Raw genomic sequence first — 23,082 nt, 5'->3', positions numbered from 1 at the left:
GGTTCTGCACTCAGCAGGGAGTTTGCTTGTGGGTTTTCTCTCTCTCTCTGCCCCTCCCCCCCACTAGTGCACATGCCTATGCTCGCTCTCTCAAATAAATAAATAAATCTTAAAAAAAGAGAACACTTTTGGCCTTGTTTATCCTTTTTTTCTCCCTTCCTTCCATCCTTCTTTCCTTTCTTCCTTCCTTCCTTTTTTTCTTTCAAGTTTTAATTTGAATTCTAGTTAGTTAACATACAGTATAATATTTGTTTCAGGAGTAGAATTTAGTGATTCATAGAACACCCAGTGCTCACCTTAATAACTGCCTTCCTCAGTACTCATCACTACTCTCTCCAGAGGTAACCACTATCCTGAATTTGGTGTTTAACATTTCCATAAGGATTTATAAATTATAAATAAATTAATAAGTTGTAATTTACCAATTATGTAGTTAATAAGTACAAACAATATATGGGATTATTATGTATGTTGTAAAGCTAAGTAAATGGTATCACACTATCTACACATGTTTTACAACTATTTCACTAAATATTCTATTTTGGGAACTTGTCCATATTGTGATATATGTATATATATATATATAAAATGAAGTAGAAGCAGAAAACTTTTCCCTTTTTCCCTTCTAGGTTCTTTGGCTGCCCTGATAATTAAATTGACATAAGACAGGGTAACAGGAGAAAAATTTAATTTCATATGTATGGGAGCCCCATAAAAATATGAGGCTTAAAAGCAGTCAGGCAGTTCGGGTTTGTATACCATCCTGAGCTAAGGAGATGCAGTTCTGGGGCTTCCGTGGGGAGGAAGGCAATTCACAGGAAGACAAGAAGAGCAAACAGTTGCTATGCCATACAGATAAGTCTTTCTGATACAAAAAGTGATCTCTGGTAATAGCTCTCTCCCTGGTAGAGGTTTCCCATCTAAATTCTTTTAGACAGTTAAGAGAGAGGTACAGAACACTCTTCCTGTGTCGGCTAGGCCTTGATTGCCTTCAGCTCAAAATCATCCATATGCCAAAGTGGCATATTTTGGGGTGTCATATTCTGTCCCCCTATACATGTCATCAATTTGAACTGCTGTATAGCATTCTAGTATACAGATATTTTTCTATTTCTCTATTCTTCTGTTGAACTTCTAGGTTGTTTGCCATATTTTGGTGACCCTTGTGTGGTTGCCAAATTGCTTTCTAAGTGGTTACCAGTTTAGACCTTATTGCTCCGTGTCATCCTCAACACTGGATATGGCCAGGATTTAGTTTTTTCTAATCTGATGGTTATGAAATGGCATTTCATTGTGTTTTAATTTTCTGTTCCCCTGAGCATCATTTTAAAAATGCCACTTGGCCATTCAGATTTCTATTTTGGAGAATTTTCTTTTTATAAGTTTTGCTGTTTTTTCCTAATTTGATATTTTTAAGTTCTTTGTACAATCTGCTATTAGCCAGTTGTCTGTAGGCATTGTAAAAGTTTTATCCTACTCTGTGTCTTGTCTTTTTTTTTGTTTTGTTTTGAGAGTGTCTTTTGATTTACATTTAGCATTTAATTCATGAATTTTTTCTTTGCGGTTTTTATATTTCTTGTTCAAGACTTCAGTCTACTTTGAAGTCATGAAAATATTGTCCTGTATTTTCTTTAACATTTAAAAATGTTTGGCTTATCACACTTTAGGTCTTTAATTCACTTGGAATTGATTTTGTGTATGGCATATGAACTGGAGGTATAATTTTTTTTTCACATGGAAAACCAAAGATGGTGGCACTATTAATTGAAAGGTTTGTCTTTCCCCACTGAGATGCAGAGCCATTACTGTTATATGTCAGGTGTGTATGGTCTGTTTCTGGATATTGCATTGTTCTTTGTGTCTGTTCTTACAATTCCATACTGTCCTAAATAATATAACTTTGTAATGTCTTTTCATATCTGATGACATTCCTCTTCCTTATTTAAAAATTGTCCTGGTCATTTTTAAAAAAGATTTTATTTCTTTATTTGACAGAGAGAGAAAGAACACCAGCAGGGGGAGCGGCAGGCAGAGGTAGAGGGAGAGGCAGGCTTCCTGCTGAGCAGGGAGCCCAACGCAGGGCTCCATCCCAGGACTCTGGGATCATGACCTGAGCCGAAGGCAGGCGCTTAACCGACTAAGCCACCCAGATGCCCCGTCCTGGTCATTTTTAATTCTTTGAACTTCTGTATTAAAAAAAAATGGAATTAGTGTGTCAGATTTCACAAAAAGCCTTGTGAAGACTTCAAACAAAATCAGCTTTATTGAGGTGTAGCTTTCATATGGTAAAGTCCATTTGCAGAACAATTCCATCATTCTTGCCCTACCTTGTGTTCCTCTTTCTATCCGATTCAGAAGTCCTAAGTTCTACCCCCATTCCTAGTCAACCACTAATGTCCTTTCTGTTTTTATCTTTAGTACGTTCCATGTACATGGAATCATACTGTACGTGCTCTTTGTGCCTGGCTTCTGATCAGTGTAATGTTTTGAGGTTCATGCATGTCATGTACCTCAGTAGTTCATTCTTTTTTCCTTCCTAGGTAGTGTTTCATTGTATGGCTGTACCACTGTTTGTTTATCTATTCATTGGTTACATTTGTGTTGTCGCTAGTTTCAGGCTATTATTATTAAAGCTGCTATGAACACTCATGTAAAAATGTTCATGTGGACTTATGTTTTCATTCCACCTAGAAGCAGAATTTCTGGGTGATAGAGTCAGGTGTGTATATATATATAAAATCAGTGTTTCTTTTTATTTATTTATTTATTTATTTATTTATTTATTTATTTAATTAAAAAATTATGTTAGTCACCATACAGTACTTCATTTGTTTTTTTTAAATGTAGTATTCCATGATTCATTATTTCTGTATAACACCCAGTGCACCATGCAATATGTGCCCTCCTTAATACCCATCACCAGACTAACCCGTCCCCCCATCCCCTCCCTTCTGTAACCCTCAGTTTGTTTCCCAGAGTCTCTCATGATTTGTCTCCCTCTCTGATTTCTTCCCATTCAGTGTTCCCTCCCTTCCCCTATGGTCCTTTGTGCTATTCCTTATGTTCCACATATAAGTGAAACCATATTATCATTGTCTTTCTCTGCTTGACTTATTTCACTTAGCATAATCCCCTCCAGTTCCATCCATGTTGCTGCAAATGTTGGGTAATCATTCTTTCTGATGGCTGAGTAATATTCCATTGTATATACGGACCACATCTTCTTTATCCATTTGTCTGTTGAAGGGCATCTCAGCTCCTTCCACGGTTTGACTATCATGGACATTGCTGCTATGACCATTGGGGTGCATATGGCCCCTCTTTTCACTACATCTGTATCTTTGGGGTAAATACCCAGTAGTGCAATTGCTGGGTCATAGGGTAGCTCTATTTTTAACTTTTTGAGGAAACCATACTGTTTTCCAGAGTGGCTGCACCAGCTTGCATTCCCACCAATAGTGTAATTAACCTTATAAGAGATTGCCACACTATTTTCCAAAGTGACTGTGTCATTTTCTTTTTACACTGGTTATATCTACACTTGGTATTGCCAGTATTTTTACTTTCAGCCATTCTAATGGTGTGTAGTAGTACCTTATTATGTTTTAACTTGCATTTCCTTGATGACTAATGACATCATGCATCTTTTCATGTGTTTGTTGGCCATTCGTACATCTCTTTTTGGCTGTGTTCATTCAGATATTTTGCTCATTCTTAAATGGAGTTGTTTGTCTTATCCTTCAGTTTTAAAATTCTTTATATATTCTGGGTTGTTTGTGAAGGATAGGACCTTGGAAAAGAGCTTTTTGAGTTAATTTCTAGTCTGACCACCTATGTGTGAGAAGTGAAATGAAGCAGACATGAGACAGACCTCAGTATTTGATCACCATTATTTATTATCAATTTTAATGCAATCCAGTTATTTGGATCCAAGACTTGGAACAAATATATTATAGTCAAACCAAGGAACTATACAGCAGTGGCAGATAGTCTTCCTTTCCATCTAGGCATAAATAATGTTTTCCTATGTGGAAAGAGCAATGAACTACAAAAGTAGGTTGAAGACACTGTTATTTACATGCTATTGCTCTTCCTTTTTAAACCTGGGGCAAATTCTTAGGAGTAGGGGCAAGAACTTTCTTGGTGAAACCAAGTTAGAGTCCACATTTAGATCCTTTAGTCCTGAAAGGTCCATCCCAGCTCTTCAAGAGAGAATGCTCTCACTCACTGGTGAGTGCCACTTGTTAACTTACTGATTAAAGATTTACCCAAGAATAGGGTCTTGGTGGTTTTGGTAAGTAAGGAAACAACGCTGGAATTTTGCTTGTAGAATATTTTACGTTTTGTCGCTGTCCAATGGGGGGGATACCAAAATTATGGTCCACGTTGATATAAGAGAGGCTTTGGCCCCAGAACTGGTAATGCATTTCTAATACTTTGTTCTTTAGACTTAAGATGAAAGCTTGGCTTTGGCATTGTATAATGAGTAATGAGCTCTCAAAAAGATACCTCAACTAAACCCCATGCTTCTCATATGCTTTGTATTATTCTTTCAAAGTTACTGCCACACATAATTTGTTCAACTCAGTATTTCCTAACAAAGCACCCACATACCCTACATTCTTCTGAGGGAAACTTAATAATAAGGAATAGAGTTGTTTAGAAGAAGAAATAGATATACCCACTTTTATTTTTTATTTTTTAAATATTTTTTTATTATATTATGTTAGTCACCATATAGTACATCCCTGGTTTTTGATATAAAGTTCGATATACCCACTTTTAAAAGACGTTTTATAATGAATTGTTTATTTGTAACAGTTTCATATTTCTTAAATGGCTACTGAATTAATTTCACTTCTATTTATTATTCACCTAGAATTGACACCTCTGCTCTTGGATATATTCATAGAGTGGCGTGCTGCTAGGGAAACTGTGGGAACTTGGGCCGGTACTTCCCCCTGCACAATTATCTCCTCCTCTCTTATAACAATAGCCACCTTGTCTATTACCCTCCTTGCAAATTAGCAATGTATTGGTAGTGTTGGGTCTAGACTGTCCATAGGAGGGTGTAAATTGTCCAAAGCCACAACTTGATGAGCTTTCTACTTGTCTGTAACTGCTTCTTGATTGTCCTTCATTAGAATTTGAATGGATACAGCCAGATTCCCATGGACCTTGACTCCATCCTTGACTTTGTTGCCTGCATGTTCTTAACTGTCCATGAATACTCTCATATCCATCAGGCCCACTACCTGATAGGCCATAACTCCTACCTCTTTCTTTTTGGCCACACTCTGACCATTCCTGGCTATTTCTTCTTGATTGGTTAGGGATTAAGCCCATTTCAGGTCTACTGTACTCATTATGAATTCCACTTGAACTTGATCTACATCTCCCTTGTATTTCATGTTGCTCATAGCTAGAACACTGACCAGATCCAGAACCACATTCTCCAGAGGTAGATGAGTGACATGAGCCATACCCATATTGCTCAGAGCTAGAACACTGACCAAATCTAGAACCACACTGTTCAGAGCTAGTTGAGTGGCATGGGCCAGACCCATATTGTTCAGAACTAGAACACTGACCAGACCCATGTCGGCTATGGCTAGAAGATCTACTTGAGCCAGACGTGTGTTGGTCATAGCTAGAAGACTGACCTAATCCTGACCAATGTTGGCCATAGCCAGAAGACTGACCTGATCCAGACCCATGCTGGCCATAGCTAGAATACTGATTGGATCCAGACTCATGTTGCCCAAAGCCAGAAGACTGACCTGATCCAGGCTCATGATAACCATATCTAGAGGACTGACCTGAGCCAGATCTGTGTTGGCCATGGCTAGAAGACTGGCCTGATCCAGATGCATGCTGACCACAGCTTGCTGTCTGTCCTGAAGCAGAACCATATTGTCCATACCTAGAGGATTGACTTGAGCCAGAACCATACTGACCATGGCCAGAACACTGTCCTGATCCAGACCTATGCTGACCATAGCTAGAAGATTGACCTGATCCAGACCCATGTTGCCCAAAGCCAGAAGACTGACCTGATCCAGACCCATGTTGCCCAAAGCCAGAAGACTGACCTGATCCAGACCCATGCTGGCCATAACTAGAAGACTGACTGGATCCAGACCCATGTTGCCCATAGCCAGAAGACTGACCTGATCCAGACCCATGTTGGCCAATGCCAGAAGACTGGCCTGATCCAGATGCATTTTGACCACAGCTTGATGACTGTCCAAAAGCAGAACCATGTTGTCCATAGTTAGAGGACTGATTAGATCCAGATTCATGTTGTCCAGAGCTTGATGACTGACCTAAGCCAGATCCATGCTCATTGCCAGAGGACTTTCCTGAGCTAGACGTATGTTGCCCAAAGCCAGAAGACTGGCCTGATCCAGACCCATGATAACCATACTGAGAGGACTGAGATGAGCCAAATCTGTGTCGTCCATAGGCAGAAGACTGGCCTGATCCAGATGCATGTTGACCACAGCTTCCTGTCTGTCCTGAAGCAGAACCATATTGTTCATACCTAGAGGATTGACTTGAGCCAGAACCATACTGACCATGGCCAGAAGATAGTCCTGATCCAGACCAGTGCTGACCATAGCTAGAAGATTGACCTAATCCAGACCCATGTTGCCCAAAGCCAGAAGACTGACCTGATCCAGACCCATGTTGCCCAAAGCCAGAAGACTGACCTGAGCCAGACCCATGCTGGCCATAACTAGAAGACTGACCGGAGCCAGACCCATGTTGGCCATAACTAGAAGACTGACTGGATCCAGACTCATGTTGCCCAAAGCCAGAAGACTGACCTGAGCCAGACCCATGTTGGCCATAACTAGAAGACTGACTGGATCCAAACCCATGTTGCCCAGAGCCACAAGACTGACCTGATGTATACCCATGTTGGCCAAAGCCAGAAAACTGGCCTGATCCAGATGCATATTGACCACCGCTTGACGACTGACCAAAAGCAGAACCATATTGTCCAGAGTTAGAGGACTGATTATATCCAGATTCATGTTGTCCAGAGCTTGATGACTGACCTAAGCCAGATCCATGCTTATTGCCAGAAGACTCTCCTGAGCTAGACTCATGATGACCATACTGAGAGGCCTGAGCTGAGCCAGATCTGTGTCGTCCATAGCCAGAAGACTGGCCTGATCCAGATGCATGTTGACCACAGCTTGACGACTGTCCAGAAGCAGAACCATATTGTCCATATCTAGAGGATTGACCTGAGCCAGAACCATACTGACCATGGCCAGAAGACTGTCCTGATCCAGACCTATGCTGACCGTAGCTAGAAGACTGACTGGATCCAGACCCATGTTGCCCAAAGCCAGAAGACTGACCTGATCCAGACTCATGATAACCATATCTAGAGGACTGACCTGAGCCAGATCTGTGTTCACCATGGCTAGAAGCCTGGCCTGATCCAGATGCATGTTGACCACAGCTTGCTGTCTGTCCTGAAGCAGAACCATATTGTCCATATCTAGAGGATTGACTTGAGCCAGAACCATACTGACCATGGCCAGAAGACTGTCCTGACTGTCCTGATCCAGACCCATGTTGGCCATAACTAGAAGACTGACCTGATCCAGACCCATGTTGCCCATAGCCAGAAGACTGACCTGATCCAGACCCATGATGGCCATAGTTAGGAGACTGACCAGATCCAGACTCACAATAACCATATCTAGAGGACTGTCCTGATCCAGATGCGTGTTGTCCACAGCTTGATGACTGTCCAGAAGCAGAACCATGTTGTCCATAGCTAGAAGATTGACCATATCCAGATTCATGCTGTCCAGATCTTGATGATTGACCTAAGCCAGATCCATGCTCAGTGCCAGAAGACTCTCCTGAGCTAGACGTATGTTGCCCAAAGCCATAAGACTGACCTGAGCTAGACCCATGTTGCCCAAAACCAGAAGATTGACCTGATCCAGATCCATGATGACCATATCCAGAAGACTGACCAGAGCCAGATCTGTGTTGGTCATAGCCAGAAAACCGGCCTGAGCCAGACCTATGTTGGCTGTGGCTAGAAAACTGACCTGATTCTGACCCATGTTGCCCAAAGCCAGAAGACCAGCCTGTTCTAAATCCATGTCGGCTGGGGCTAGAAGATCGACTTGAGCCAGATCTGTGTTGTCCATACCTAGAGGACTCTCTTGAGCCAGACCCATGTTGGCTGTGGCCAGAAGATTGACTTGAGCCAGACCTATGTCGTCTGTAACTAGAAGAGTTTCTTGAGCTGGACCCATGTTGGCTATGGCTAAAAGACTGACTTGAGCCAGATCCATAGTGTCCACAGCTTGATGACTGTCCTGAAGTAGAACTGTTTTGTCCATAACTAGAAGATTGACCTAAGCCAGACCCATGTGACCCAAAGCCTGAAGATTGACCTGAGCCAGACCTATGTTGTTCATAGCCAGCAGACTGACCTGATTCAAATCCATGTTGTCCACAGATTGATGATTCACCTAGACTGGATCCTGAGCTGGACTCATGGTATTTCTGACTAGAAGACTGATTAGAACCAGGCCCATATTTTCCATAATTAGAGGACTGGCCTGACACAGAGCCATGATTTTGTCTTCCATAACCTCCTGACTGATGACTAGAGCTGCTGCTATGATTTCTCTGAGTAGAGGACTCATAGGAGCTTGATTGATTTTTGCCATTGCTTATGGACTGGCCTGATTCAGACCCATATCCCTCATAGCTTGAAGACTGGTTTTGTTGTCTACTAAGTCCTGATTGACCACTTGAATTGGATCTATGTTGCCTCTGACCAGAAGGACTCTCAGATCTCTCTTGTTGATGAGAGCCCTGCCTGTTTTTCTTACTATCTTTGAAGTGTCCTGAACTTGACTCTCTCCTTTCCCCAGAGCTTTGCCTATGCTCTGAGCTAGACAAGCCTCCTCGATGCTCCATTCTTCTGGAGTTGGACCCAGGCCTGTGTTTAGTGCTTCTTCTGGAGCCCCTGGAATAGGAATTATTCTCTCCTCTACTTGACCTTGAATGACCTTGCCTTTTGTCCTCCTCTTCTGTTTCACTTTGTTCCTCTTGGTGCTGGTGATGGTGGTTTCTCTGCTTTGACCCTGAAGCTTGGCAGTAATCTTTGCTGATGATTTTATTACAAGCCTGAGCCAGTTTAAATATCATCAGAAGATACTCAATAAAATCCACTTTCTTGTCATGGTCTTGATCCAGATTTTGCATGATGATATCTACAGTGTCTGGATCATCTGGATTCTGTATAGGAACAAGGTACAAGGGGCAGCTGTGTCACTATGGACTACATACCCAGCTAACCATTTGAAAGAAGACTGTAGAAATGTGAATGTTTGGCTTACTTAGGTGGTGCTGAACTACCTAGTCCTTTAGGTGGGACTGCTCCATCCCAAGCAGAAAGAAATGTGTAATGAACAATGCAGTAAGAAATTGCTGACGATGCAACTGGAAGATGTTAGGGAACAAGGAAATCAATTCTATTTTGTAAGAAATAGGTCAAATATGATTAGCTAATTTATAAATAGGAATTTAAAAAAATGGAAAGGAATAGGTCAAATATGAATGATTAGCCTAATTATGTCTGCTTAGCACTGAGTTAGGTGCAGGGGATAGAGCTGTGAAAAGTTTGTTTTCTGACAAAATGGAAGTTAAAGTTCAGTGGCACAGACGCACAAACTTAAAATTGCAGTGTATTGTGATAATGTTTCTGAAAGTACACCACAGGAGAACCAGTGGGGGTTTAAGGAAGGTTAATTAGGGGAAGTGATGTCTTTTGAATTATGGGTTGGACTTAGCCAAATGAGGGGGTAAGAAAGGAGGGAGGGAGGGCAAAAGATTGTTCAAGCTAGAAGGAACAATATGAACAAAGCTGGAGGTTAGAGGATGCATGGCTCATATGAGGAACTGAAAGAAATTCAGGATTGTTAAATTTTGAGTCTTAATAGTCAAGAGATATTGCTGGAGAAACAAACAGAGATCAGATCATGCCTTTTAAGTTGTGTAAAGTGGAACTTTGGACTTTATTTATTTTAAAAGCTGCAAGCTTTTGAGGCACCTGGGGAGCTCAGTTGGTTAAGCATCTGACTCTTGGTTTCAGCTCAGGTCATGATCTCAGGGTTGTGAGATGGAGCCCAGCCCCTCCCTCTTTCCCCCCTCACCCCTAGCTCAAGCATCCCTCTCTTTCTCTCTTTCTCTCTCTCTCAAAAAAAAAAAAATCTGGGAGCCTTTGAAGGATTTTGAACTGACCTGTGAAATGATTAGATTTGCACTTACAGCTGAGATTAGAAATAGAAGGTGGCCTGAGCCAGAGGACTAGCAAAATGGGCTGTTCTGAGAGACTATTGATGAATTAGATGGAGGGTGGAGGCTGGAGGTGCTTGCTGAGAGAAGAAGCCATGAATGAAACCAGATTTCTGCCTTCGGCAAATAGGAGGATTGAGTTTGGAGGGGAAATGGTTTCATATCTGACATACTGAATTACACCCTTAGGAATCCAAATAAGAAATATTTAGTAGGCAGCTGGATATAATGAATTGATTAGCTAGATCTAAGCTCCTAAATATTTATTTTCAGAGCCGACATTTTAAGGTGGTGGTCACCATGTTTTATGATTTAGTAGTAAGATGCTAACTTCTTGAACACAGAGGCCTTGTAGTGTCACAATGTCAGAAATGGGCAGTAGTCAGGATGTTCTCATATGAAGAACAACAAATAAAGGGAAGAAGATGCATTTTACCTACTTTTTTTCTTTTTTTTTTTAAAGATTTTATTTATTTATTCGACAGAGATAGAGACAGCCAGCGAGAGAGGGAACACAAGCAGGGGGAGTGGGAGAGGAAGAAGCAGGCTCATAGCGGAGGAGCCTGATGTGGGGCTCGATCCCAGATCGCCGGGATCACGCCCTGAGCCGAAGGCAGATGCTTAACCGCTGTGCCACCCAGGCGCCCCTACCTACTTTTTTTTCTGAAAACCATCTTAATTTTTTATTCCACAAGAATTACCCACATAGATGGGGCATTATATAATCTCTGGATTTTGTTCAGTAGGATCACATCCCTTGGTCATGTTTTGGAAACCATGTGGGTCAACTTTTGATCTTTATTTCAAGCTTTTACCAAACACTGTTCTCTATCACCAAGTAGAGAGAGTCCTGCAGGAGTTTGATATATGTGACAAAAAGGTAGGAAGGGGTGAAGAGGAGAATTGCAGCTGTCTCCAGTCCTGACCTGGAGTTCTTACCTTCAGAATTTGATGAAACTCATTTTCCAAAAGTTCTTTCAGTTCTGCCTTGTTCAACATATCACACTCCCCATCCCGGGTGGCATATTGGTAGAAAAGATCAATGACAGTGATGATACTTTTTAGGAGTTTAGACATTTTTTTTTGTAAATTTAACCTAAAGGGAAAAAAAGGAGAGGGGCCCACCTCTTATTATTCCTTTTTCTTGCTTAAATACATAAATAGTTCCAGTCATTTTTAATATTTGTTCAGAATTAATTGGGCATGATTAATTTCATCCTTTTGAAATCAAGAATGAATCCAGAGTTGAAAGACTTGTTCAAGCCATGTAGCAAGAGAGTGATGAAATTAGGAACAGAATCTGTATCTCTTTTATTTTCATTCCTGAAGGAATGTAGGAGCAATGACTTTCTGCTTTGAGCTCCCTGCCTCTACCAGGGATAATATTATGAGATTGTTCTGGAGCTAGAAAAATCCTGGGTGTGCCAATCTACCCACTTCCTCAATTCCTCTCTAGGTGCCAACCATCACTGAGGAGGGACAGGTCCATCATCCACATGGTATGCCTGACTCCAACCAAGGGATACCAGTGGCTAAGCTAGACCCTCAAAACTTGTAGGCCAGAGAAAGTACACAAAGTGGGAAACTACAGGCCTAGGTGATATGGAGCCAGAGGCAGTTGCTATCAGGCCCACTTCTGTTTTCATTCTCCAAAGAGGAACTCTCAGGCTTTTCTAATTTTTTTCCTTTTTTCCCCAATTTTTATTTAAATTCTGGTGAGTTAACATATTGTTTTCAGGAGTCGAATTTAGTGATTCAACACTTATATATTAAAAAAATTTTTTTATTATATTATGTTAGTCACCATACAGTACATCCCTAGTTTTTGATGTAAAGTTCCATGATTCATTAGTTGCGTATAACACCCAGTGCACCATGCAATACGTACCCTCCTTACCACCCATCACCAGCCTATCCCATTCCTCCACCCCCCTCCCCTCTGAAGCCCTCAGTTAAAGAAAGGGGGGGTAATCAGAAGGGGGAATGAAGCATGAGAGACTATGGACTCTGAGAAACAAACTCAGGCCTTTCTAATTATACAACAGAGAGAAAAAGCTCAGTAGTCTAGGAGGCAACCTGTCTAGTGATAATTAGAGCCCCATGATCTTTAAGGAAATGACCCTGAAGAAAGAAGGTACTATTATTCTGTTATCTTTATTTTCCTTCTCAATAAAGGTAAAATTAAATCAAAGTCCCTGAAGTACATTAAAAAGAAGCCTGGTACCCAGTGCCTATCTGCCTTAGAGCACGTACTGGATTCTCATGAATTTATAGCCCAAAGTACTCCTGTTCACTTACCTAGTTCACCAGAGGAACAAGTAGGATGGAGACTGGAGCAGCTTACAGGGTGCTGCTAGTTAGGGATAGTGGCGTTTTTATAGAGGAAATAATGGTCCATCTTAGGGAGGAGCTGCTCTTTGAGATGTTCTGAGTCACTCCTGAATAAGCCCAGCTCCACCTCCACCTCCACCTCCGTCTCCACCTCCCAGGTGTTTGCCTTCTTATTTCCTTACATGTTCACCTGAATTGCATTAGCAGTTCCCAAATCTGGGCTAGTATCAGCCCCACCTGCCGGAGTCTCTGAACACTGCAGAAAGACCTCTTTGCATATTCAACGAAGTATCTAGCATAGTGCATTGATAACCGATTATATGGACTTTAATTGAAGTCGAATGGAATGCGTGTAGGAACATCAGGGACCGAATGTCCAAGAATCATGGAATCTGATGTTTAAAAGGAACCTTAAAGATCATCCAGTCAAACTCTCTCATTTTGAGCTACATTTTCTTATATGGATTTCCAGCCAAAGTATCATCCATGGTATTATTACCATTCCTCTTGAATTGATAACAACTGTAGAGTCTTCTTGTCTCTTTACCTAACCTTATTTTCCATACCTTAGTGGCCATTCATCACTGCAGCTTTCATTTTAACACTATATGACCTTAGGAAGAAATCCGTGCTCTTTAGCATGGTATCCAGGGTTATTCATGATATGGGCTGTAGCTTCTCTCTAGCCCCATCTCCTCTCTCCCTATTCTTTATGCTTTGCCAGTAATTAATTACTTAAGCCTTCCTGAATATACTGTCCTATTTCATGTTTTTTCTTGAAATATTTTTCCTCATTATCTGCCTAGTGAACTGCTATTCATTTTTCAAAACCTACTTTAGACACCTTGTAGGAAATATTTCTTGAATTACTCAAGAGAGTTATAATTGTGTACCTTATTCATAGTTTTATTATAGTATCAATCATTCTATATTATAAAATCTTTTAAAATTGTTTTACTATGTAATTAATGTTTAATATAAAAAATTAAAAAATACAGATAAGTAGAGCAAAGCAAATGAAAATACCTGTAACCTTCCTACCCAGAAATAGCTACTGTTAGTTATTCGGTGTATATCCTTTCTCACGCATGCATGTGTATGCACACCATTTGTATCTCTCTCTGTGTTTATATCACTTTTATACTGTGAGTTCCTTGAGAATAGGGAATGGACATTATTATTACCTATGTCACTGGGGTTCTCAGCACATTATTGGCACATAAAAGTTCCCAGTAACTGTGTGTCAGATTGAATTCAAAGAAGAGTGAGGGTCATGACTATAGTACTCGGCCTTGACCAACTTCTCCTTTTTCACAGGATTGGGGTCTACCCTCTCTCTCACCATCTTCACCTCAGAGGACATGATTTCACCTGAATGGAAACTGAATCTTAACATTGGGAATCAACATGTGACTTTCTGCCTATCCCTGTGACCTTACTCTGCATTTCCTCCATTGTGAATAGTATGTATAGCGTGAATGTCACTGAAGCTGGATGAAGTTACATAGACTTGAAGCTTGTGCAATATAGTCATTAGGATTTGGGAAGGAGTGGTAGCAACTATTGGTAAATGATAAATTATATGATTCCAAATTCAACATTATGACACTCTTTTCTTCTAAGAACTACCCAGAGGGCTGCAGAGTCAGTATCCATTCTGTGGCTGTGTTTCCTCTGGATGCCTGATTTGGGCCAGATTGTTATGCTTCCATCAGAGGAGGGAGCTTTTTGAAGGAGTTTTTTTGAGACTGTGGGAGTGCATGGGAGTTAGAGTTTGCTGAGTGAAGACTAATTTCCTGCAGGAGACACTTGTTACCACAGAGGGAAGTGGGGGTTGCTGGTGAAGACTATTCCAGGTGAAACATGCTCTTGGAGCCAGTGTTCTCCTAAATGAGGGGTTGGCAAACCTTTTCAGTAAAGGCCCAGGAAGTATATATTTTAGGCTTTGTGGGACAGTCTTTTTTGCAGCTACTCAGCTGTGCTCTGGTAGCATAAAAGCATCCATAGATGATGTGTAACAAATGAGCATGCCTGTGTTTCAGTAAAACTTATTTACTGACACTGACTTATTGACAATTTAAATTTCTTAATTTCACATGTCACAATGAATGAATGTGAATCCTGACCCTCCTCTGCATTTGCTTGTCAGGAAGATTCCCCAGGAGAGGAGAGTCTCAGAGGGAAGACAAGGGCTGGGAAGTGTGGGTAGCAGAACCACGAATTCCTATGGGAGAGACAAGTGTGCTTTTTGTGAGTGTCAGTGTGCATGATGTGGTAGGCAAAGGGAACAGAACAAGGGACCTCTGGGCATTTGTAAAATGCTTCAGAGGGGAGAGGGGCGGGTGAATGGGATAAGCTGGTGATGGGTGGTGGGGAGGGCACGCATTGCATGGTGCACTGGGTGTTATACGCAACTAATGAATCATCGAACTTTACATCAAAAACCAGGGATGTACTGTATGTTGACTAACATAATATAATAAAAAAACATTAAAAAAAACTTAAAAGAAAAAAAAAGAGAGGTAAATTTTGACTTTATGTAAGGAAGAAGTTTTAACCTCTGCATTGACTGAAAATGCATTGAGCTCTTTGCAGAGTAATTGAATTTATTGTGAGGGGCCTTAAAGAAATTTCCATGTATCATAGAAACAGTTTTAACCCTTTTAGGGCTACATTTTCTGAATATCCTCCAATGTCACCAACCAGAGACTTGTTGAGCTTTATTTCTTGGTTCATGTCCTGAAAATAAGGGGCATAGTCAATGTGTGTTTTGGCTTCTTCACTCCCTTTTGAACATTACTAATGTAAGAGTTGGACTAGATTATCACAAAAATCCTTTTCCAAACAGAGAGTCATGATTTTACCAGAGTATGTGCTCCACAGTAAAAGGGTGGGCATGAAGACTCCCCCCTCATAAGTCTGGTGCGTGGTTTTCCCCTTGGAGATGACAGTGTTTGCGAGAAGAGATTTCTCATGTTATGTGTCACATTCTAGGTTTTTTAGTACCTCCACATTTTGGCAGATGAAAGAAAATTACATTCCCTTTTCTGCCAAGCACAGTGCTTTGCACACTCATCATTTCATTAAGCCTCACAACAACTATATGATGTAGAATTCTTTTTTAAATAATATTTTTAATTATATTATGTTAGTCACCATACAGTACATCCCTGGTTTTTGATGTAAAGTTCCATGATTCATTAGTTGCGTATAACACCCAGTGCACCATGCAATACGTGCCCTCCTTACTACCCATCACCAGCCTATCCCATTTCCCCAGCGCCCTCCCCTCTGAAGCCCTCAGTTTGATTCTCAGAGTCCATAGTCTCTCATGCTTCATTCCCCCTTCTGATTACCCCCCCTTTCTTTTTTTTTTAATGATTTTTTATTATATTATGTTAGTCACCATACAGTACATCCCCAGTTTCCAATGTAAGGCTCTATGATTCATTAGTTGTGTATAACACCCAGTGCACCATGCAATACGTGCCCTCCTTACTACCCATCACCGGTCTATCCCATTCCCCCACCCCCTCCCCTCTGAGGCCTTCAGTTTGTTTCTCATAGTCCATAGTCTCTCATGTTTCATTCCCCCTTCTGATTACCCCCCTTTCTTTATCCCTTTCTTCTCCTACCGATCTTCCTACTTATTATGTTCCATAAATGAGTGAAATCATATGATAATTGTCTTTCTCTGCTTGACTTATTTCACTTAGCATTATCTCCTCCAGTGCCGTCCATGTTGCAGCAAATGTTGAGAAATCGTTCTTTTTGATAGCTGAGTAATATTCCATTGTATATATGGACCACATCACCTTAATCCAGTCATCTGTTGAAGGGCATCTAGGCTCCTTCCATGATTTAGCTATTGTGGACATTGCTGCTATGAACATTGGGGTGCATATGGCCCTTCTCTTCACTACGTCTGTATCTTTGGGGTAAAGACCCAGTAGTGCAATGGCTGGATCATAGGGTAGCTCTATTTTTAACTTTTTAACGGACCTCCACACTGTTTTCCAGAGTGGCTGTACCAACTTGCATTCCCACCAGCAATGTAAGAGGGATCCCCTTTCTCCATATCCTCTCCAACATTTGTTGTTTCTTGCCTTGTCAATTTTTGCCATTCTAACTGGCGTAAGGTGGTATCTCAGTGTGGTTTTGATTTGAATTTCCCTGATGGCTAATGATTTTGAACATGTTTTCATGTGTTTGTTAGCCATTTGTATGTCTTCACTGGAAAAGTGTCTGTTCATATCTTCTGCCCATTTTATGATTTGATTATTTGTTTCTTGTGTATTGAGTTTGAGAAGTTCTTTGTAGATCTTGGATACCAGTCCTTTATCTGTAGTGTCATTTGCAAATATATTCTCCCATTCCGTGGGCTGCCTCTTAGTTTTTTTGACTGTTTCCTTGGCTGTGCAGAAGCTTTTTATCTTGGTGAAGTCCCACAGGTTCGTTTTTTTTCTTTTGTTTCCCTTGCCTTTGGAGATGTGTCATGAAAAAAGTTGCTATGGCCAACATCAAAGAGGTTACAGCCTATGTTCTCCTCTAGGATTTTGATGGATTCCTGTCTCACATCGAGGTCTTTCATCCATTTGGAGTTTATCTTTGTGTATGGTGTGAGAGAGTGGTCAAGTTTCATCTTTTGCATGTACCTGTCCAATTTTCCCAGTACGCTTATTGAAGAGACTGTCTTTTTTCCACTGGATGTTTTTTCCTGCTTTGTCAAAGATTACTTGCCCAAAGAGGCGAGGATCCATTTCTTGGTTCTGTGTTCTGTTCCATTGGTCTGTGTGTCTGTTTTTGTGCCAGTACCATGCTGTCTCTGTGATCACGGCTTTGTAGTACAGCTTGAAATCTGGCAACGTGATGCCCCCAGCTTTGTTTTTCCTTTTCAACAATTCCTTAGTGATTTGGGGCCTTTTCTGGTTCCACACAAATTTAAGGGCTGTTTGTTCCAGTTCTTTGAAAAATGTCATTGGTATTTTGATCAGGATGGCATTTAAAGTGTAGATTGCTCTGGGTAGCATGGACATTTTAACATATATTAATTCTTCCGGTCCATGAGCATGGAATATTTTTCCATCTTTTTGTGTCTTCTTCAATGTCCTTCAAGAGTGATTTGTAGTTTCCAGAATATATATCCTTTATGTCTCTGGTTAAGTTAATACTGAGATAACATATGATTTTGGTGCTATGGTAAATGGGATGGATTCCCTAATTTCTCTTTCTTCAGTCTCATTGTTCATGTATGGAAATGCAACTGATTTCTGAGCATTGATTTTGTATCCCGCCACATTACTGAATTGCTCTATAACTTCTAGTAGTTTGGGGGTGGATTCTTTTGGGTTTTCCATATAGAGTATCATGTCATCTGCGATGAGAGACAGTTTGACTTCTTTGCCTATTTGGATACCTCTTATCCCTTTTTGTTGTCTGATTGCTATTGCAAGGACTATTACTATGTTGAATAATAGTGGTGAGAGTGGGCATCCTTGTCGTGTTCCTGATCTTAAGGGAAAGGCTTCCAGCTTTTCCCCATTGGGGATGATATTTGCTGTAGGCTTTTCATAGATGGTTTTTATGAGATTGAGGAATGTACCCTCTATCCCTACACTCCTACGGTTTTAATCAGGAAAGGATGCTGTATTTTGTCAAATGCTTTTTCTGCATCTATTGAGAGGATCGTATGGTTCTTGACTCTTTTCTTGTTGATATAATCTATCATGCTGATCGATTTACGGATGTTGAACCACCCTTGCATCACAGGGATGAATCCCACTTGGTCATGATGGATAATCCTTTTAATGTACTGTTGGATCCTATTAGCTAGGATCTTGTTGGGAATTTTGGTGTCCATATTCAACAGGGATATCGGTCTGTAATTCTCCTTTTTGATGGGGTCTTTGCCTGGTTTGGGGATCAAGGTAATATTTGCCTCATAGAATGAGTTTGGTAGTTTTCCTTCTGTTTCTATTGTTTGAAACAGCTTAAGGAGAATAGGTATTATTTCTTTTTTGAATGTTTTGTAGACACCATACAGTACATCCCTGGGTTTTGATGTAAAGTTCCATGATTCTTTAGTTGTGTGTAACACCCAGTGCACCCTGCAATACGTGCCTCCTTACTACCCATCACCAGCCTAATAAAATAAAAAAATATTGTTATAAAAAAAAATAGAAGGAAAAAAAAAAGAATGTTTGGTAGAATTCCCCAGGGAATCCATCAGGCCCTGGAGTTTTGTTTTTCAGAAGATTTTTAATCACTGCTTCAATCTCTTCATAATTAATTGGTCTGTTTAAGAAATCAGTTTCTCCCTTTTCAGTCTTGGTAGTTTATAGGTTTCCAGGAAGGCATCCATCTCTTCCAGGTTGCTTAATTTATTGGTATAAAGCTGTCGATAAAAGTTTCTAATGAATCTTCGTATTTCATTGGTGTTGGTTGTGACCTCTCCCTTTTCATTCATAATTTTATTAATTTAGGTCCTTTCTCTATTCGTTTGAATAAGTCTAGCTTATCTGTTTTATTTTATCTATTTTATTTATTCTTTCGAAGAGCCAGCTTCTAGTTCTGTTGATCTGCTCTACTGTGCTCCTGGTTTCTAATTCATTGATCTCTGCTCTAATCTTGATCAACTGCTTTCTCGTGCATGCATTAGGCCTGTTTTTCTGTTGCTGTTCCAGCTTCTTGAAGTGAGAATATAAAAACTGCATTTTAGATTTTTCTATTCTTTTGAGTGAGGCTTGGATGGCTATGTATTTTCCCCTTAGGACTGCCTTTGCAGTGTCCCATAGGTTTTGGACCATTGTATTTTCATTCTCATTGGTCTCCATAAATTGTTTAAATTGATTTTTGGTTTCCTGGTTTATTGAATCATTCTTGAGCAGGATGGTTCTTAGTTTCCAAGTGTTTGAGTTTCTTCCAAATTTTTACTTGTGATTGAGTTCCAATTTCATAGCATTGTGGTCTGAGAATATGCAGGGAATAATCTCAGTCTTTTGGTATTGGTTGAGACCTGTTTTGTGTCCCAGAACATGGTCTATTCTTGAGAATGTTTCATGGGCATTAGAATAGAATGAGTATTCTTTTGTTCTGGGGTGTAGTGTTCTATATATATCTATGAGGTCCAACTCGTCTAGTATGTCATTCAAAGCTCTTATTTCTTTGTTGATTTTCTGCTTAGGTGATCTGTCTATTGCTGATAGTGGAGTGTTGAGGTCCCCTACCATTAACGTATTTTTATCTATATGTCTCTTTATTGTGGTTAAGAGTTGGCTTGTGTATCTTGCTGTTCCCCTGTTGGGGGCATAGATATTTATAACTGTCATATCCACTTGTTGGATACATCCTTTAACAATAATATAGTGCCCTTCAGTGTCTCTAACTATAGTCTTTAGTTTAAAATCCAATCTGTCTGATATGAGAATTGCTACCCCAGCTTTCTTTTGATGTCCACTGGCATGAAAAATGGTTTTCCATCCCATTACTTTCAGCCTTAATGTATCTTTAGGTTCAAATTGAGTCTCTTGTAGACAGCAAATGGAATGGTCATGTCTTTTTATCCAATCTGCAACCCTGTGGCGTTTATGGGAGCATTTAGGCCATTTACATTGAGAGTGATTATTGAGACATATGATTTTAATGATGTCATGTTGCCTGTGAAGTCTGTGCTTCTATAGATTGTAAATTTCTTTTCTGTATCCCTTTTGGGGCCTTTTTACTTTTATAGAACCCCCCTTAATATCTCCTGTAGGGCTGGTTTCGTGGTTATGAATTCGGTCAGTTTCTTCCGATTCTGGAAGTTCCTTATCTCTCCATCAATTCTGAATGACAGCCTTGCTGGATACCGGATCCTTGGCTGCATGTTTTTCTCTGAAAGAGCTTTAAAAATGCCCCCCCAACCCTTTCTCTCATTCCAGGTCTGTGTAGACAGGTCTGATGTAATTCTGATAGTTTTGCCTTGGTACATGAGAAATTTCTTTGCCCTGGCCGCTTTCAATATTGTATCCTTGGATCTAATATTTGTGAAATGCACTATGACGTGACGTGGCGTAGGTTTGTCGTGGTTGACCTTGGGAGGGTCCTCTCTGCCTCTTGGACACGAATGCTTGTTTCCTTTGGTAGATTAGGGAAGTTTTTAGCTACAGTTTGTTCAAATATCTCTTCTAGACCTCTGTTTTTCTCCACGCCCTTGGGGATGCCGGTGATTCTGATATTGGAACATTTCATTGAGTCAGTAATCTCCTGCAACATACATTCTTGAGATTGGATTTTTTTGAGCCAAGTTTCTGTTTTAGCTTTCTCTTCTACCATCCCATCCTCCAGTTCACTAATTCGTTCTTCTGCCTCATTCACCCTGGCCGTCAGAGCCTCTAGTTTTGACTGCATTTGATTCATAGCATTTTTAATTTCTGCCAGATTCGCTCTCATTTCCTCCCTTAGAGAGTCTGTATTCTCGTTAATATTTTTTTAATATTTTTTTTAAGTCTACACATCATCTTGACCGTTGTTACTCTAAATTCCATTTCTTATAATTTGGTTATATCCATATTCATCAGTTCTGTGACAGAGGCCACAGACTCATTGTCTTTTCTTTGCTGGGGGGGATTTCTTCTTCTCGTCATTCTGATGAGGAGAGGTTGCGGGGTTGTCCAGAGCCCAGATTACTAACCAGGACCCAGGCAGAGCGCACTTGTTTTATAGGGACCTTAGAGATGTGGGCTTCTTGATTTTTCAGCCTGCCTTCTGGGGGAGGGGCCTGCCGCACTGATATTCAAGCAACCCTGTTTGGGTAGAGTCTCTGTGTCCCCTGCGAGGGGGGATGGGGATGGGCACACTGAGCTGGTATTTCCAGGCTTTTGTTCTCTGGCCGCTTTCCCTGGCAGTTTGCTGTGCCTCTTCTGAGAGTCAGAGCAGCAGTGACCGAATCTTATCCTCTGTCTCAGAACAGAGAGATCGCAGTCCGCTCTCCACTGATCTCTTCTGGCCACTTTAACTCTGTTTCTGTTGGAGCTGCTAAACCCTGCAGCGTCCTGGGATGTGTGCTCCACAGCCGGCGTCCCAGCCCTCACTTCTAGGGCTGGCATGTCTCCATCCTCTATATTTCTAACACTGCCAGCCGCCCCCGCGCACTCAGGAGCTCCGTTTCATTGTGGTTTGCGTGCACTCCGGAGCTCCGGTTTTCCGACTGGTCGCGCACATTCCCAGGCTCAAGGTCTCAGTCTGCTCTTTCATGGGTGCCGGACTGTGAGTCCGCCCGCTCCCCAGTGCAGGTGACTACCACTTCCCAGCACCCCAGCGCGGCAGCTCCCTCCCCCTTCCGTTTATCTTCCAATATCTGTGCGCGGTTTCACAGCTCCCCGCTTCGTACCTCAATACTCAGTGCTGGAGATGTTCATTTGTATAGGTCCAGGTATATCTTCCTACATCTCAGGCTGATTCCGTGGGTGTTCAGAATGGTCTGGTACCTATCCAGCTCGACTCAAGGGACCAGCTGAAAAAGGGGACCCCTATTCCTCTGCCATCTTAACTCCTCCTCTGATGTAGAATTCTTACCTCCATTTTGTAGATAATAAAACTGAGGTTCAGAGAAAATATGTAACTTGTTTTAAGTCACTTAGCTATTAAATGGAGAAGACAGGATTCACACTCAAATCTGCTTCTTCCTAGGAATAGCCTGGGAAAGGGGACTATTCATGTCTTAGTAAAGGCACGGTTTGGGGGGCAGTTCTTGAGGAATGAAGTGTTGACCAAAAACAACAACAACAATAAACAACAACACCACCAACAACAAACAACCACCAAGAAACAAAACTGGTGAAGATAAACAGTGAAGTTCTCTTCCTGCCCCAGGGCACTCACTTTTGCCCTTGTCCAGAAGGCAATGTTCTTATAGCACCATCTGCTGGGTCTTAGGAAAACTCTACAGAAAGTCTTTTCCTCCTTGCCCTTTCTTTCCTCTCCCCTCACATCCCCCATGCAGTTCCTGGCAATTCTTCTTAGCTTAGTCTTTATGAATGAAAAAACTACATAAAAACTAGGGACATAACAGAGAATTTTGATGCTCATGACTCTGGAGTAAGGGAAGTCAAAGGAAGTTAGCAAAAACCAGCAATAGGTGTTTCCCTCCATGTTCTTCTTTCTAGGTACAAAGGTCATTTTTCTCTCATCTCAATAAATCAAAAATAAATGTGATATAATTTTATAGCTTAGTATCTACTCTCTACGGAGTGGGGCAGGCATGGTGATATATCTTTTAGCTCCAGTCCTGGGCCCTGTAACATACTCTGCTTGAGTATTGGTCTTCCTCTTCAACAGTTTTTCTCTCTCTCCTATTGGTATTTTCCCTTTGCTCCTCCAAGTTCTAAAAAATTCTCCAGATGCTGGGAACCCAGAGCTCATTCTTAC

At 41.0% G+C, this 23,082-nt stretch overlaps 1 protein-coding gene and 1 long non-coding RNA gene across 4 annotated transcripts in view; one reads left to right on the top strand and one right to left on the bottom strand.

Moving 5' to 3' along the window:
- The window catches only part of LOC113246190 (uncharacterized), an 85,442-nt gene that overhangs the window by 18,574 nt on the left and 43,786 nt on the right, over window positions 1-23,082 (top strand). For 2 of the 3 annotated variants that reach the window (XR_006408317.3, XR_008958719.1), the window contains exon 3: window positions 13,993-14,138. This is a non-coding gene — a long non-coding RNA (uncharacterized LOC113246190). Of the gene's footprint in view, window positions 1-13,992; window positions 14,139-14,824; window positions 14,978-23,082 lie in introns of those variants that run through there. The other variant, XR_007190346.2, reaches the window with a different exon arrangement.
- On the bottom strand, window positions 3,880-12,686 carry LOC113246171 (hornerin). Its single transcript, XM_026486674.4, has 3 exons — window positions 12,643-12,686; window positions 11,284-11,440; window positions 3,880-9,285 (listed from the first exon to the last, which is right to left on the bottom strand). The coding sequence occupies exons 2-3, from the start codon at window positions 11,419-11,421 to the stop codon at window positions 4,876-4,878; spliced, it is 4,548 nt and encodes a 1,515-aa protein (XP_026342459.3). The 5' UTR covers window positions 11,422-11,440; window positions 12,643-12,686; the 3' UTR covers window positions 3,880-4,875.

This window comes from Ursus arctos, unplaced genomic scaffold (genome assembly GCF_023065955.2).
Source record: "Ursus arctos isolate Adak ecotype North America unplaced genomic scaffold, UrsArc2.0 scaffold_12, whole genome shotgun sequence".
In the NCBI taxonomy this organism is placed as follows: Eukaryota; Metazoa; Chordata; class Mammalia; order Carnivora; family Ursidae; genus Ursus; species Ursus arctos.
Note: the sequence above shows the minus strand (reverse complement) of the source record. Positions and strands in the feature narration are given on the sequence as shown.

What these genes read in the sequence shown, in the direction of transcription:
- LOC113246171 (XM_026486674.4), bottom strand. Translation starts at nt 11,421, where the DNA reads ATGTCTAAACTCCTAAAAAGTATCATCACTGTCATTGATCTTTTCTAC. An exon ending in AGTTTCATCAAATTCTGAAG is followed by an intron (nt 9,286 to 11,283) that starts GTAAGAACTCCA and finishes GTTCCTATACAG; the next exon opens with AATCCAGATGATCCAGACAC.